General features: G+C 42.8%; 2 protein-coding genes across 4 annotated transcripts in view; one reads left to right on the top strand and one right to left on the bottom strand.

Annotated features, from left to right (window-relative positions):
• Positions 1–320: 320 nt before the first annotated feature.
• Positions 321–14,320, bottom strand: dmtn (dematin actin binding protein). 3 transcript variants are annotated; one of them, XM_085413266.1, is made up of 17 exons: positions 13,929–14,316; positions 9,907–10,534; positions 9,104–9,152; positions 8,678–8,758; positions 8,103–8,246; positions 7,360–7,416; positions 5,567–5,675; positions 5,068–5,112; positions 4,853–4,987; positions 4,663–4,763; positions 4,476–4,581; positions 4,327–4,382; positions 3,802–3,847; positions 3,538–3,545; positions 2,395–2,460; positions 1,870–1,950; positions 321–1,602 (listed from the first exon to the last, which is right to left on the bottom strand). In XM_085413266.1, the coding sequence occupies exons 3-17, from the start codon at positions 9,110–9,112 to the stop codon at positions 1,489–1,491; spliced, it is 1,158 nt and encodes a 385-aa protein (XP_085269392.1). In that variant the 5' UTR covers positions 9,113–9,152; positions 9,907–10,534; positions 13,929–14,316; the 3' UTR covers positions 321–1,488. The 3 variants fall into 3 exon arrangements, with proteins under 3 accessions (XP_085269392.1, XP_085269391.1, XP_085269390.1); XM_085413265.1 differs by lacking the exons at positions 321–1,602; positions 1,870–1,950 and having other exon boundaries at positions 2,432–3,545; positions 9,907–10,005; positions 10,164–10,534; positions 13,929–14,320; XM_085413264.1 differs by lacking the exons at positions 321–1,602; positions 1,870–1,950; positions 9,907–10,534 and having other exon boundaries at positions 2,432–3,545; positions 13,929–14,320.
• Positions 14,321–16,019: 1,699 nt separating this feature from the next.
• The window catches only part of pbdc1 (polysaccharide biosynthesis domain containing 1), an 11,396-nt gene continuing 10,055 nt past the window's right edge, over positions 16,020–17,360 (top strand). The window contains exon 1 of the mRNA XM_085413263.1: positions 16,020–16,111. Coding sequence (XP_085269389.1) covers positions 16,082–16,111 — 30 coding nt within the window. The 5' untranslated portion in view covers positions 16,020–16,081. The remainder of the gene's footprint in view (positions 16,112–17,360) is intronic.

Genomic DNA, 17,360 nt, shown 5'->3' with positions numbered 1-17,360 from the left:
GAGATGTAGACTGGACATTGGATAATGATGGTGGTGGTGGTGATCATCATCATCATGATGATGAAGGCAGAAAAACCCAAAGATCCAGAGAGAGGGTGGGGTCGAGCCAGAGGTGGAGGTCAAAACTGTGATAGGATGATAAAAGTGGAAGCTAAGTAAGAACCCAGTTCTGAATGTGTGAATGCCTCGACACTGACAACCAGTCCTGTCCCTGAGCCGTGTGGTTGGAACTGGTTCCAGTCTGAGCTCTGGTATGCAGGTACGGAGGACTTTTATGGTGAAAATGTGTGAAAAAAAGACTCGAGAGACAGACGTTACTCTGCAAGTTTATTGGTCTCCGTTATATCAGAGGACAGAAATAGGACTGCGAGGGACGGATGAGACGGCACAGGTGACACCAGGTGAGCTAGCAGGAACTGCAGGTGTGTGTGGTATGAACTCCACGTGGAGTAATATTTAAAAACAAACTATACAGCCAAAAATATTTTCAACAAGATTTCCAAAATAAAACGCTTCACAGTAGCAGACAAATGCAGAAAAAATACAATCATCCAATAAATAAAAGCTGCATGTGGTTAATCATTACAATCAGCTGTTAGACCCGGACTGCTACCATGAAGCTGCAGGACCACAATCACCACCACGAGCAGCCTGCTTCTCTGCAGCTGACAGAACAGGCTGGGCAAGCTTAGAGCGCCCTCAGCTGGGCCTCCAGGGGAATTACAGCCAGCCTGAAGCAGCCCGGAGGGTTTCAGACTTCCTGAAGCCTCTGCAACTCCCAGAGCTGCTCTGAAGATCTGTGAAGGATTGTGGAAGAGCTGCAGGCTTCCGTGATAACGGGCCGTCACTAAAAAGAAAGCTCTCTAAATAAAGATCATGATCCTCCTGAACCTGAGGTTTGACTAACAGACCCAGGATATGCTGGAGATTGAGGTCTGTTCTTTCCACAAATCCTTACGAGGTGTCCATAATGACTTTCCTAGACCTAGAAATGATTGGGAAAGCTGTAAGAGGTCATTTTCATTTTTACTATCACACTAATAATCCCATCTAATTGTCTAACTACAAGGATGAAAGTGAAGCAGCTTCATGTTAGCGTAACACCTGAAGATGGCGTGAAATCTGAGGGACCCGCAGCAGGTCCCTGACATGGATCAGACCCGGAGCTGGGAATAATCCACGTGAGGAGACAGAGCTACAGAGATTACATGTGATGAAGATGATGAAGATAATGTGGTGACCTGTAAGCAGTGGTGATTATATGCGCGGCACAGGTAATCAGTGTATCGATTAAGGTTAGTCGCAGTAAAAGGTTAACCAGGACTGGTCTGCTCCTCGGCGAGCTTCCAGGAGCACGGTTAGTAAGATGGAGGACGTATCGGAGTGAGGTGATTGGCTCTGTGTGTGTCTGCTGATTGGATATTTTATTTGAACCCCTCCTACTTTAAAACCTTCATCAAGTATTTGTTGGGATTAGGTCACTTCCTGTTAGAAAAGCGAGGCTTTCTTCTTCAGTTCATTTCGTTTCCACAGCGAGAGGCGCTCAAACTCGGCCATCGGCATCCCGAACACCTGCTCAAACTCCTCCTGGGACAGGTGCCGCTGACAGGGAGGAGAAGAAGAAGAAGTTAAAACCTCCAGTGAAGCAGTCGTGCTTCAGCGACACTCAGACTGGGAGGACTGGAACCAGTCCCACCTCTAAAAAAGTTTATGTAAACCAGTTCTAAAGTTAAACTGGGACGCGCAAACAAGTCTGACTTCAAACAGTCAAATTGGGAAACCAGAGAAACCAGTGCTACCACAGAGAAGCTTCAACTGGGACACTGAGAAGGAAGACAGAAAATGACTACCCAGCACAGCGTCCCTCACCTCAAGCCGAGTGCGGTCCACGCCTGGAGGCAGCTTACAGCGCCCTCTGTGGGTCACAACCAGTGTCTCATAGGGGTAGATCTGAAATACACAGCATGCCATCAGCTGGAGGGAGTACTCGGATACTACACTGCAAAGTACACATCAGTGTAACGAGCCAGTAGTACCTGAGTTAGGGGTATTACAATGATATCAGAGACAGTACCAGTCAGATCTGATCAGCTGATTGTTTGCGTCAACTGATTATAAAAATTTAGACAAAATTCAGAAGTAAAATCAGTAATCGAAGTGATTAAAAAGGGTCTAATTTTGTTCCTGTACTTCACAGAGCAGCTTTGCATGATTCACAGTTCAACATAATCCTCCTTTATCTGATCGGAAATGCCTTGTTTTAACTCCTCCCCTTTTAAGTCAGCTCTCTTCTGATTGGCTCCCAATCACAAAGAGCAGCTTAAAGATAAATATGTTTTATTTTGAACTGTGAATCATGCAGAGCTACTCTACCAGAGACTGGGAGCGCCTCACCTTCTGCTCCAGGATGCTCGGCAGAGAGTTTCCTCGGTCCATGCGCTCCCTGCGAGTGTCACCGTTCTGCACACACACATTTAAAATGCTCAGACTGATTTAACACGACACATGAAACCAACACGTTAATCTGACGCTTCTGTCAGCACAAGTCAGGAAGACTGTTTCTAAATTCTGGATTTCTCCATCTCTGGCCTGGAGCGTTCCAGACAGCCGGTGACAGGAAATGAAGCCAGTGGTATCTTTACTGAAGCGTTCCTTCATGGAAAACACGGAAGTTTTCTACAGTCCAACACGTTAAAGCTCGAGCCCAACAGTCTCTGTGAACATCAGCTGGATCGTGACATGTGGGCCATCAAAGCCCTCCTGCTCCTGATGGTCTGCGCCACATCTGCCTCATAGTGCTGTTTGGATTTATCCTCAGCAGCTGCAGCAGCTGCAGCGTCTGCATCACAGAACAGCGTCTGTGGCCCTGAGAGCTCAAATGCAATGCGACTTCAGAAAACATAGCAAATAATAAAATATCGCAAAATCTCACAATATGAAGCAGACCGTGATGAAAAGCTGCAACGGTGACAGTAAACAAGCCAAGGATTGGTTGGAGCTGATTGAGGGAGAGATGCTATTCTAATCACATGATTCATGTACTGTACATGTATGTTTGCTATTACTGGTTCACCTGAATCACCTCTGTTGTGTTTTTGCTTTTTTCAATTTGCTGGTGTTTTGACCTCTCTGGGCCTCCTTACAAACTGTCTATCAAAGAGACAAAGACTTAATGAGAGTGTTCTATAAGAAATAATCCAACAATAACAGACCAGTGAGGCTTTAGAGAGGCATGAGACTGCAGGAAATACGAGGGTGGGGTTAGTCGCCCTGCTGTGAAGTGTCTGACAGTGACCAGTCGTGTGCTAAAGTGGTAAAGAGGAGCTGATTCTTTATGTCGAGGTATGCAAAGCTGCAGGAACCTAAATTCAACCGTTGACTTCCAGGTGCCAAACCTGCAGTTCCTCTGACGACCACCAGAGGCTCCAACAGCGAGTCAGTGCTCCTTTATAACAGCTGTGGGGGCGGGGCCAGTAATGTGCTCAGGTGTGTCAGGGCTGTGCCGGTTAAACAGGTCATGCACACAGACATGCTTACCTGAGCAGCTGAAAGATAGAAGACACAACAGGAAGAGCAGAGGTTAGTACCGAGTGATGTCACTCAGGTGTGTCAGGCACAGTTCATCAGCACACTCACAGGTGACTCGTTTCTACAAACTCTGGTTGTTTTTGTTTCATGTGATGTGCGTTAGGCTCATGTGACCAATCGTCTGTGAGAGCTGCACGCTCAGAAGGAACTCATTAAACCAGCAGCGCCGCTCTTTTTTCTGATGTCATGAAAAAGGTGAGCGAGGACTCATACCTGGCCGTCCTTTATCGCCATCTGTGGAAAACTCTGCCGACTGCATCTGCAACACACAACCAGTTCTTTTGAGCGTTAACTTTACGCCATGGGCGGTTAAAGATGGGCGGAGCCACTGTGGCATCACCTCCATCGGTGCAACGACTTATCAGCCAATTCTTCACACCAAAACTTCACACCAAAGCTAATCCTCCATTTTGAAACATCGTGGGACTGAGATTTAATTTTATACAAGTTTGACCCAACAAACACAAACAGCTGTTTCATACACGTCTACAGGAAAGAAGTGTTTCTGCAGCCACAGCTGTCGCCCCCTGCTGGCTGCTCAGGAAGAAAAAAATGCTTCATTTGTCCAGAAGCTCCGCCCATGTTTGTTGGTGTTGTAAACACTTCAAACCAGATTCCAGTTTTAACTATTCATTTACTACAGTGAGATAAAAAAAAAGTCACTTAAAGTGAGCCTAAGTCCGGTTTAACTCCAGTTTCGGGGTCTCACTCTGCACCATGTCAGGTGTGAGCACTTACTCGTGTCAGGCCTGATCCTGAGCGTGATGGAGACTTGGAGGCACCTGCTGACAAACCTGCAGGGAGAAGTGGACAGAGAGACGTCAGAGGAGCGCTCCGTGGTGAAAGTGGGGAATGTGAAGGCGGTGGCTGTGTGCGAGCACTCTTACTGCCGTGCATGTGCGTTCTGTCGGGCAATGACTGCGTCTTCCTCCTGAAGTGGACGGCTTTCTCCTTCTCCTCCTTCAGGATCAGACGGCCCAGGTTGGACTTGATCTGAGTGGCCACAAAACCGTGGGTCAGATGACGCTTTTAGTCAAAATGTGAATCTGGAAAGAGGGGGCGACGGTCACAAACCTTCTCCAGCTCCTGTTCCTGTAGCGTCTTCGCTTCTTCTGTGAGGTCCTCAAACTCGTCTTCCTCCTGCAGCTCCTTCTTCTTCTTCCGCCACTCAATCTCTGCGGGGTTCAGCCTCAGAGTTACCAATGACCTCACAGCACAGGTGTGTGTGTGTGTGCACACATGTGTGTGTGTCGGTGTGTGCTACCCATGGTGGCCAGTGAGGGTGGGCAGGGCCAGTACTCAGTCTCAATCTTGGAAGGCTGGTTGGGATCTGGCGGCTGGGCTGCAGGAAACTTTGCTGACTGGATGACGCCGCTGCCCTCGCCGTGTTTGTGAGCATCTGTGGAGACAGCATGAAGTTGCTGAGTGATGAAGCAGTGACAGACACACACACAGTGAGGAAGAGGAGGAAGAGCTCACCCTGTTTGTAGATAGGAGGCTTCCTGTAAATGTTGGTCCCGTTATCTGAAAAAATGCATAAAAACTTTTTTGTACGGTTTCTCCAATGTCAACCTCTGTAGATTTTATTTTATTGTTTATTCTATTTAATTTTTAAAATACACACACACACACACACACACACACACACACACACACACACACACACACACACACACACACGTAGATACACACATTTAGTAATGCGCATACACTCTTATATTGTACATATATTTATTCATATAACTCTGGGTAAACCATTCTTATATTTTGCTTGTTCTTATGTTATTGTATTTTTGCACACCTCTGTTGTTTGTGAAGCTCGCACACAAGAATTAGTACCTGCACATGTGATGTGACAGTAAAAGTGATTTGATTTGAGCGCACAAACTCAGACACACGGCCGCTTTGCCTTCAGGGTTGAGAAAGGTTTTAGGATTAATGAGTCCTGACAGCCCTCAGGTGTGTGTGTGTGTGTTACCTGGTCGGTGGAAATGCTGCAGGCTCGTACTGATCTTGCGTCCAGCCTGCAGCTGCAGCGTGGATCCTCCAGGAGAACCGCTCTCACTTTCTGCCCTGCGCCCCTTCACCTGGAAGCAAACAGAGTCTTTTAACCTGACAGGTGAGCTCAGACCAATCAGTGAGTCAGAACGTCAGCATGGGTCACGCGATTGACCGTGAGAACTTTGTCTAAATCAAAGAGGCCCATAAAACAAAGCTGCTGCGTGGCCTCTTTGGCTGACAGGTGGCTGTAGTGTGTTTTCCTTTGGTGGATGATGTAATCCAGCTCGTCCAGCTCATGTTCTTGTTCACACAAAAACTGGACAGGTTCATTCTGATCCCGTATAAACTTTTAAGGATTACCAGTAATTTAATTGGGGTGCAGGGGGCACTGAAATTAACTCAAAATAAAGGAACTTTAAATAATTATATTAAATTTGTTAATTTTCATTGTTTTTGCTTTTTCACTGACCTGACAACAAATCACCATCATTTACAGAAACACTGTGGACGATGTCCTTAAGTCATAACATTTAAATAATTTCAAAGAAGGTAAAAAGAAAGACTATATTTAAAAATTTTCCAATGTGATTTAATGAGCTGGATTTGCTTTAAGTTTTAATAATTTAATTGTCATCTACTATGATTGTATTTATCATTCTTAACTCAAAACCTTTTTTTAAACCAATGTCTTGACTTTACTTCCCAGCTCACACTTTTTTATATAATTGTTTTCTGTATGAATAAAAATTAAAGTCCTAAATATAAACATATTGCATGTATGACATGCAATGCATCATAAATAAACGTACAAAACAAGTATTTTAATGCAAGTATAGGACAAAGTTTGAAAACTGTAGTCCAGGTGCAAGTTTTTTATTGTCTTAAGTTTATCAGTTCTCGTTTTCTTCTTGGAATAACTTTTCTTTATTACATTTTTTTTTTCTTAATTTTGAATCCGGCCTGGGATCAGGGTAATCCTGATATTTTGGAAGTCATCCTGATCCTGTTCCAGTGTTTTGAACAACACAAACTGAAGGTTTAATCCAGATAAAAAAGCTGGACTGGATTACTTGATCTTATCCGAACATGTAATCCTGTTTTTCCTTTAAACAACACGATTTCACTTTTGACCAACTGGACCTGTGGAACATGTTTGTGCTGTAAATCTTAATTAAAGTTAAAAAAGGACCCAAACTGAGTGATTTCTGCACAGATGTCCCGTCCTTTAAATCTGGACAGAAACGGAGCTCCTATTTTGTTTTGCCCTTCGCGCTCTGACTGAGGGGAGTTTCCAGCCGTCTGAACAGAGGTCCTTCTGTTCCCCGGCTAGCGAGTGTCATGGTTTCAACACTGCGGTGAAGACAAAGCTGCGATTAAAAGCTGGACGAGAACAAGTACAAACCACTGTTTTCCTAAAAAGCCGAGGTCGCGAACCACTTGAGGTTTCAGAAAGGTCAATGAATGCTGTGGCACCAAGAAATGAACCACCAATCAAAGCTTGTGTTTGAGTCTTATCGACCACAGATGCAGGTCTACTCAGTGTCACAGGGTCAGGTTAACTCGTGGGCGGGGCTTTGTTCCAGACTCCAGGTCACCGGACCAGAGCATTAAAGAAAAGCCTGGCCTGAATGAACAAGTGGAAAATGTAAGCACTGCCACTTCATTAAAAACAGTTTATATCCCCGTGGCCTGAAGGTGTAGAAGAAACCGGGATGGAAATGAATAATGGAGCTGGGTTATTACCACCAGCATGGACTGATGAGGGCTTACCTCAGGAGACATGGTTGGAGACAAGGCTGGAGACGTGGATGGAGGAGACAGAGATCTCTGCAGAGAACACAGATATGAACAGTCATCATAGATGCTGCAGGAATTTAATAAAGTCCAACAGCTGCAGGCATCAAACACGCCTCAGGATTACATTAGTGTCAGTAATGACCTGTTAACACACACCTCTGTGTGCTCTCTCTCTCTCTCTCACACACACACACACACACACACACACACACACACACAGATTTTTTCAGCTGATATTCTTTTAATAAATGTGCACTCAATAATATAGAAAAAACCCTGTATATTATGAAGAAAATTAAAGTTAAAATCAAAAAACTTAAAGCATATCTATGAAATATGATCATTAAAAAGTTAAAATTTCATCTGATCTTCCTTTAAGGATTATTCCAGATTATTCCTTTCCTCTGACTTTAAATATGATGTCAGGATTTTAATGAGCGCCATCGAGGGGAAACAGGAAGTGATGTGACTCCAGTTTTTTTAATAATATTTATGAGAAAAGTGTTAAATTGGCAGGAGAAGCTGAAATGGAAACTGTCTGTTCTGATTTTGTCGGCTGTCCCTGAACGCTGCTGTATCAGTGCTGTCAGTCGGGGTCAGAGGTCAGCTCACTTGACAAATGGACTAGCAGCAGTGTTTAAGTCAAATATTTCAATTTCAGGGTTGAAAAGTGAAGCAGTAATGTTCCTTAACTACTAAAGAATCCAAACCCGCACCTCTCTGCGTGGCGGGTCGAGCGGGGAGAAGCTCAGGTGGGGTTGGTAGGTCATCAGGTCCGGTCTCTCCACCTGCAGGATGGCTTTATCTCTGGGCAGTGCCGCCAGGTCTCTGTAGCCCACCACCTGGTCATTGACACGGGCCTGACAGAGGAAGTTCTTTATTTACCACGAGCACTCCAAGTATCATCACAAAGATTACTTAAAGATACAAATACAAGTACTCCATGTATAAAAGTGTTTAATTTCACTGGGTAGGATTACAACTGGTTAACAGCTCAACATAAAAATTCAACATTCAACATAAAAATAAAAGAAGAACTAAAAGAACTAAAATCATCTGATCAGAGCTCAAATTTCAACAAACAAAAAAATCGTACATGCAGAACTTTGACAGTAAACGCTGCCACCTTGTGGTGAAAGTCTGCATTTTGCAGAGGTTTTTACAAAAAGTACGTTTACTAAAAGTAGAAAATGTCAGTAAAATAAAGAAATGTGTTAAAATAATGTTTCCATGGATGAAACGAGTAAATAAACATCTGAACATCTGAACGTCTGAGCAGGTGTGACATTACCACAATGCCCGTCGCCGGAGACCCCGGGGTGCTCGGGCCCCTCGAGGACGGCAGGTTGACCGGAGTTACCCGTCCCTCCACCTGCCAAACAGCCAATCAGAAGAGACAATCAGGAAGTGAAAACAGTCCAGTTTATTGGCACCAGCTCAAAGAGCAGGTGAAAACCACAAACAAACCAGGAGGAGAAGAAGATCTGACTCGACAGCAACAACAGCTTGTTTCAGACAGATGATGGTCATGAAGGATTATTTTGAGCTGTGAATCATGCAAAGCTGCTGCAGTGACAATACATCCACTTTAAGGTGTAAATGAACTTTCAGAGTGACAGACTGCTCACTGAGCTGAAGTCTCAGTGTGAACCTCATTGTGCAGCAATATTTTAGGTGTAAGTGTGGTGATGATTAAGCTCCAGCAGTGACTCATTACCTTCTGCATAGCTGTGGACACGGAAGTTGCTCCGACCTGATTTAAGCAGCTGCAGAGGAAAAACAGAGAGAGGGTTAGTGAACGCATCAGCTGCTCCAACGAACGAGCTCGACTCATCTGATCCAGAATCAGAGGAAGAGCAATTTCTCTCACAGCACAGCCTCAGACATGATGTCAACTCGTTTCCTTCCTGAAACCACTAGAAACATCCAGGAAGAAACAGAACAGGAGGAAACAGAGAGAAGGAAACAGAACAGGAGGAAGGATGCAGGAAGAAGCATCGAGGCATTCTGGGGACTTTGTTTCATATCCTTTGTTTCCTTTACCATTGACATCCGATCAGCAGTTTTGAGACGATTTTTATTTTATTTTATTTTATTTTTTTTGTTTTTCAGAGTTTTGTCTGCATTTTTTTTTATTTTTTGTAGTTTTTAGTTCTTTATTTAATTTCTTTATTTCTTAATTTCTTTATTTTATTTCTTTATTTCTTTATTTGTCGTTGTTTTTTTTTAATCAAAAGTCTTTTAACCTTTAAGAGGCTTTTGTTGAAGTTTTTGGAAAAAAAATTCAAAACTAATTTAAAATGCAGTTTCTGTTTGTTTTTCCTTTGATTTTATTTTGGTAGATTAGCTTTGTTTTTATTCTTTTTTATTTTTACTGTTTCTCTTAATGTTATTAGATAAGATAAGATGACCTTTATTAGTCACACAGGTGGGAAATTTGTTTTGTTACAGCAAAAGTGCAAAGTTATGTAGCAGAAATTATTGTTTCATGCTTTTGTGATGTTTATTTTTTTGACTTACATTTCTCAGTTTGCTGTCTCCAGTAAGCTCTCTGATTGGCTGCGAAGAGTTTCAGGAAGAAGACGCAGACTTGTGGTGATGTTCGGGTTGCCGCGGTGACTTCAAGATACAGTAAAGTGAATATCTGAATCTTTGTGTTGATGCTGAAAGTCTGACAGTGATAAACGAGCTCGAGTGTATATGAAGGTGCTGCAGCTTTGTGAGGATGTGTGACAGCGTCCTGATGACGAGCGTTCAGCGTTAAAGGTGTTACTCACGGCTCAGACGGTGTTTGGAGCTGCTGAGGACGGACGACTGCTGGAGAGTCACAGCGAGGCTGTCAGAGGGGAGGGGGCACACCTTCTACCTAAACAACATGAGAGTTGGGGGAGGATATCCTCCATCCTTCCTCTGACCGTCCCCCACCACCTCCTTTCATCTCGTTGTCCTCCTCCCTTCCTCCCCCTCCCCTCTGCTGTTTATCAGCTTGCCCAGCCGGGCGACGCCCAGCCGCTGCTAACGGCTGCTGTGGTTACGCTTGTCCTCAGAGTCAGCAGAGCAGCTTCACCCTCTCCCCCCTCCATCGCTGTCCAACCATAAAATCTGACACCAGATCAGTGAGAGGAGAGCGCCCTCAGCTGAACCTGATCTGTGAACATGTGTGAGAGTCACAGTGACGGTTCTCCTCCAAACGTTACCCAGGAGCACGCTCAGATCCTCCCGCAGGAGGTCAAACAGTATAAACTCATCCAGCAGCTTTAATTTATCTTAAAGGCCGAGAAGAAACCTGCTGCAAACACCTGCTTCTGTTAACGAGCTCCTTAATTCAATTTATACAGCGCCAAATCAAAGCAATGGCTGCCTCAAAGAGCTACCGTGAGGTAAAAACACCAACAATCAGATGAACACCTATGATATACTTGCCGATGGTGAAAAGGAAAAACTCCCCTTTAACTGGATGAAACCAGGATCAGGGAGGAGGGCCCATCTACCATAACCCAGGGGAGGGGGGGGGGCCTGAAGTTTAATGGTGGCCATGGCTTTGTTTTTTTTGTGGCCAGAATTTGTTTCTGTTTCTGCTCGTTTTTTGGTAATGATGGAGTCAGACCATGGGGTGAAGTCATCTCTGGTTGGACTTGATAAATCCCAGCTTGATCTTTTTTGGAGTACGTCTGTACCATTAGGAAGAAGGAATCTCTAAAGGAGAAACCAGCCTCCTTCAACTCAGTCAGCTGACCTCCGACTTGACCACCTGAAGCAACCTCAGACCTGCCCACACGGGCTGGTACAACAGGCCCGAGGCATAATGGGAGCATCACTTCTTACCCTGCTGCCCCCCTCGCTCTGGAGCAGGGTAAATCTGGACCAGCCCATGTGACCTTCTCCCTGTAAACTCCTTGTTCTGATTGGCTACACTGTTGCTAATGATTTCCTGATTTTTAAAAAAAATCCAGTTTCAAACATTTCCGGTGACCTCAGAGATGATGGTTCACCTCTGCCCTTCCAGGGTTTTTAACACGTCTGATTTTAGCTTCAGTTTCTTCATCACTGTTTTCTTTGAACAATGCACGTAAGATCTCCTGGGGCCTCCTCTGTACCCAGGACATGCTGGAGAGATTGTGTCTCCAGATAAGCTGGAGGAGGTTGCCAGAGAGAGGGATGGTCTGGGTTTCTCTGCTTAGGCTGCTGCCTCAGCCATCCGGCCCCAGATAACACAGCATTAATAACATGAAGAATGATTTATCCTAAACTTTTAAGGTGGACGCAGTTTCCTGTTATCACTGTTTTTGGTGCTTTTATACATTTTAGTTGTTTTATTGTAATTTTATAACATTTGCTCTAATAACCACGTGAGGCCGCCTTGACTGTATCTTGAGTGTGTTTGCACAATAATGATGAAGGCCGTGTCTGAAGGATGGAGGACAGTGAGCAGCTGGAAGTGAAATGTTTAAACATGAAACATCTAAAAGCAGGCTGACTTTGATGAATTATTCTTTATTAATGTTTCCTGCTTTAGTTTCACTTCATTATGTTTTATGACATTTTATTCTTGCACTGAGCAGGTTCGGGGATTAGGTCGGTTTTCCCAGCAGGACTTGGATAGAAATCACTCGGTTTGGTAATGAGGAACTGTTGGGAGGATTTTTCACCACTGTGAAATTCAAAAAAAAAAAACAATCAAATACAAATGAAATAAGGACAATTAGGAGATACCACACACAGGCTCCAGGAGGGACGCCCTCTGGAGCGCTCTTTTTTATTTTTCAATAACAGGGATCATTTTTGGACATTTTATTGTTTTATTTCTGTAGCTCATGGTTTAAATCACTCTTCACTGCTTTTCTCTGCAGGAAGCTGAGGCTGCAGTTACAGCGGCTTGCTGAGTAAAAGTACTCGGTTACTTGACTGTGCTGAGTGTCTCTGAGGACTGACAGCAGGCCGAGTGCTCTGTGTGGCTGATAGTCTTATCACTAAGAGCTTTTATCTGCCATTAGCCCAAGCACACACACACTTAAACACACTTTACAGGCGCTGGGTGGATCCAGGCAGTGGCCTGCTTCACATTCACATCCCAGCAGCACACAGGCCGGAAACTCATAGACGGTCTGCAGCATGTCAGCCATGCTTTCACTGGTTTTCTGTTTGTTTTCTGTTAAAAAAAAGTCCAAATGTGTCATCTGAACAGAAAACAAACAGAAAAATGACTCAAATAATGAATCAGATCATGAAAACAGCTGCAGACCAAATACAAGTCAAACGAGAAACACTGGAAGGTTTCTAACTGAGAAGCTACAGAAACACTCAGAAGGATCCACCACGGTGACTCTGTCAGAGGAGTCATCCCCACTCCGCCTCAGAGAACATCAGGTCTGACCCTGAACTCCAACCTGATTGGCAGATTCCAGGCACTGACTGAAAGCTTCTCCATCTAAAATCTGAGATCAGATTTTATTGGGAGCTCTTGGACTCATGATCGTAAACAACCAGAACCAATAAACCAATCAGCTGATGAATCAACAGCTCAAATCTAAGGAGCTAGGAGAAATCGACTGGAATTCTGTAAGTTTCCTGAAAATGTTTCAGCTCCCATCCCAGAAGCCTCTTCACTCCAACAGTTCAGTGATGATCAGTAAATGACTTCCAGAGACTGATCCAGCTTCCTGTTAGAGAGCATTTCACCGATTCTGACATTTTGTGGATTGAACTGATCGAGTTTCTCTGATCAATCACCGATAATAGAACTGATCAGTGCCAGAGCGTCGCAGCTGCTCTCAGAAGGTGTCCAGGATCTCTGAGAGCATGAGGAATGTTAGCGATGATGACGATTGGTCCTCAGCGGCAGGTGTTTGGGCTACGATTGGCGTTCTGGCTGCTTCAGCGCAGCCTTAAATGTCCCAGATGTTAGCTCTGCTTTGACATCATCACCACATCTGGCCCAAAGAGCAGCTGTTCTACTATCTCTTCAGACAGCCTCATGAATCCCTGACTGACTCAGCTCCGCCTCTAATGGGCCAGGTGTAACTTTCTGACCAACAGCTGAGCCATAAATACCAAACACACCTGCAGCTCCTCTTAATCTGTTTGGAGGTAAACGCTGAGCTCCTCCTGCCTCCTCCAGGAGCAGCAGTAGCATTTTCATCATTCCCTCATGTTTTAGAGACTGAAGCAACTGCTGCTCCCCTCCTGGAGGAGGCTTTAAACCTCCTCATCATAATCATTTGTCTTTATTTTCTACATCTCACAGGACCCCCCCCCCCCCCCCCCCCCATCAAAGCATCATACCGACAGATCTCCTTCCTCCTCCAAGAGGAGCAGAGCCGGTTGAGGCCCGAACACACACGCACACACACGCACACACACACACTGAACCTGAGACGCTGTTTTTTATTCCGAGCTGAGGTGCAGCGGAGGGATGAAGGAGCTCTGCGGTCATGTGGCCGATCTGAGGCTTCATTACACGGAGGAAGAGGAGGGTGAGGAGGAGACGAGTGCGTCTGCAGCGACGCGAGAAAAACAGAAAAGCGCACAGAGGGAGATCTTACCTCCGAGCAGGAGAATCAGGCTGACCGGAGATGAGAGGAGAGGAGGCGCTCCGTCCTCACAGCCCCGACAGGAGGAGGAGGAAGGGTGGAGGGAGGAGAAAAATGAGGATGTGGCGGCTGGCTGGTTTTAAAGCCCGGGCTGGGGGCTGCTGTGACCCCAGACGGAGGAGGAGGAGAAGGAGGAGGATGTTTTCCTGTTGCCCGGGTCGGTCCACTGTGGAGCTCCGCGGGGGGAGGAAACGTTTGTGACGTTCGCATTAAATAAAATCATAAATACGTAAAAACAGGAGCTCAGCACCGAGAAACCGAAGCTTCATGCTGCAACCAATCAGAAAGAGCCAGAAAAAAACACCAACCTCACCTGATTTACCAAAAAAGACACTAAACAAGAAACATTTACAGTGAACAGAGGGAACTCTTTATCTGATTAACACGGGAAAATATTACGTCTGATTACAAAAATGACAGCACAATGTACCACCCACTGTGGAAGCCCAAGTCTGCCAAAAAAGCAAAGCCACTCCCAAGTTTTTATTTATTTTATTATTTTTTATTTACAGAGGATATGGATTTTATTTATTTATTTACATCAGGTACATTTTTCAGATCAAATGTCCAAATGTTGGCCTGATGGTGTGAGATACTACCAGCACTGACAATAACAATAACATGTTAAATATCAGTGTTCATACATTACGTAATTATAGATTCATTTGAAAAACAATTAGACAAATTATTATTATTTTCTATAATTTGTAATATTTACACATACATAGACACATATCATAATACTTTATCATGTGATATAGTGACAGCCCTATTTTATAAAATTCTTATAACCACTTATACCTCACATCTTCAGAGTTGAGGAGTCAAATAACAGCATAATAATATTTTTAATCATCACAAAAAACTTAATTACATTTTAAAATAATTACAACATTTACACATTTTGAGATTAAATTGCGGTTTTAGGGGAAAAAAACCCATTTGGTTCAATGATATTACTTTTTTAATTTAAACAATTTTCATAAACTGTAAGGATATCCAAATTCTTAATTTTATAGCATAAAATGAAAATAACATAATAATAATAATTCAAAATTATGAGATCATGTGATCTGAGACTGAAACATTGAACGTTTTAAACCACGATTAAATCTCTTTGTCAATGTCTTTGTATTTTACTACTGTAATCATATTTTCAGTTCATTGGTCCTGTTTATGTCTGTTTACCATGATAATATTGTGATTTAACATAAATCCGTTTAAACGTTACTCTGAATAAAAACAAAACAAAAAAACAAGCTGTTTTGGACCTAGAAATGAAATTCATTCAGTTACCACAGGGGGGCAGCACAGACTGCAGACTGTATTGGTGAGTAATTGCTTCAGATTGATCACTGTTATTTTTAATTTTTTTTAAATGAAATAAATTAGATAAATAAAATATTTAATTAAATATTTTCACGTGTTCATTACATTTAGGAGCACAAGATAACACAAGATTACATATGAAGTAAATTCATAAAATATCAAAAATAAAAATTAGATCCATATAAAAATGAAAGCAAGCAGTAACAAACATAGTTATAAATGGAATTAATTAAGATATAAAGAAACAAAGACAGATTATAATTATAATTATTTATTTATTTTAACAAAAACATATATAAGCAATCATATAATTTCTAATCTCATTGATGGTTATTTTAAACAAAGACAGAAATGTTTAATATAACATTTACACAATGAATTTAATAAAGTAATTATCATATAATGTTATATACTTTTCATTCAGTTTTATTTGTTTAATTGTTATTGATTAAATTTAATAATTAAGTAAAAAATAACAATTCACGGTTTTTGGTTTTGAGGGCAGTAAATATTATTTTTTTCCTTTTGTCACTCATTTTTTTCATTTTACCCTCTTTGGACTTCTTTAAATTTAATTTATTTAAAAGTAAATAAAGATAATATGGCCCTTTAAATGTTGTGACGTGACAAGGTGTTAAAGTTGAGATCAGAGATCGTAAAAAAAGGTGAAGAGTCACTGTTGATGCGTCGCTGGGACCCACGCAAGACACTGCGCATGCGTGAAGTCTCTGACAGTGGTCCATCTTGGCTTCGTAGACGATCTTCGGTTGGGAGACATGGCGTCAGACAACGGACTTGCCGCTCTGGTAAGACTTTAACTGTGAAAACCCGTGCGTGTGTGTTCGTGTATTGGTGCTGTTTGTGAACTGATATAACGGAGACGCTGAAATGAAGCAGAGATTTGCGCGGTTTATCGACGCAGCTCGAGATGGTTAGCTAACAGATAAAGGTAGCTAGCTGAGAGAATCACACGTGCAGGGAGCGATGAGCTCTGACTAGGGTTGCCAACTCCCTGAAAAATAAATAAGGGACACCTCGTGGCCAGGGCCGGGCAACCCAGTTGTCTTCACCCTTCCCAGTGTGGTAGCTCTTTTTTTTGTGTGTGAAATTATTTTTAAACCATTTGACTTGAATTTGATTTAAGCAGATGCATATTCTTTGTGATATGACCATATAGGAAACAAATGATCATTTAGCCATTTATTTTTAGCTCAAAATGACAACATTAACACAGTAAAACAGGTCTCTTTCTTAAACAGAAGCCTGTCATGCTTAACTTTTGAGAATATAAGTAAATCTTTCTTTAAAAGAACTCTGTCCTGCTTAACTTAAAATTATATAAATTAATAGAAAGCAATAGAACAAAAATATTCTTGTAACAGTGCACATATAGTGCATTTAGTACAATTGGCTTCAGCTGAGGTATTATTTCAGCTTTTCTAATGCTAATCAGCTGCTCCTGTTTGTAAACCCGCTTGTTCCCATGATTACGCATCTTAACTCATCATCATTATTCATCTATGTATTACTTTTATGTATTAGTCATCTATTTGTTGTAATCATTTATCCTTGCAGTTGTTTATTACACAAAATAAATTATATTATCACACTTCTGGCCACATAGCGCTGATATTCACTGCACATGCCCATATTAACCTTAACCAGAGGGTTTAAAAACAACAAACCAGTGTTTACATACCATATCTGCTTCTGCCGTGGCCTGGTGGACAAGAAATTGGTTAAGGGTTCCCCGAGCTTTCACGCCCCTCATGTTCTTCATGTGCCCACCACTAGAAGCATGCCTATGGAAAAAGTGCGCCAGCACACAGTGCAGTGCGTTTTATAGGTGTTATCGTGCACTTTTCCAGCCAGGTGTTTTCCTTTTCCCATTCCTCCCTGTACTTTTGCAGCCTTTTTTTCTTTTCTTTCTCTGAGCAACAAACATTGCTGCTCTGATGCTGGGCTCACACTGTGCGATTTTTGGCCCATTTTGAGAAGATTTTTGAGTCGTGCGACCGATTTGGTGATCGGCCCGATTTTGGCCTTCATCGTGCA

The sequence above is a fragment of the Rhamphochromis longiceps genome, linkage group LG7 (assembly GCF_057381845.1).
Source record: "Rhamphochromis longiceps isolate RC_006_pf linkage group LG7, R_longiceps_female_GT1.1, whole genome shotgun sequence".
NCBI lineage: Eukaryota > Metazoa > Chordata > Actinopteri > Cichliformes > Cichlidae > Rhamphochromis > Rhamphochromis longiceps.
Note: the sequence above shows the minus strand (reverse complement) of the source record. Positions and strands in the feature narration are given on the sequence as shown.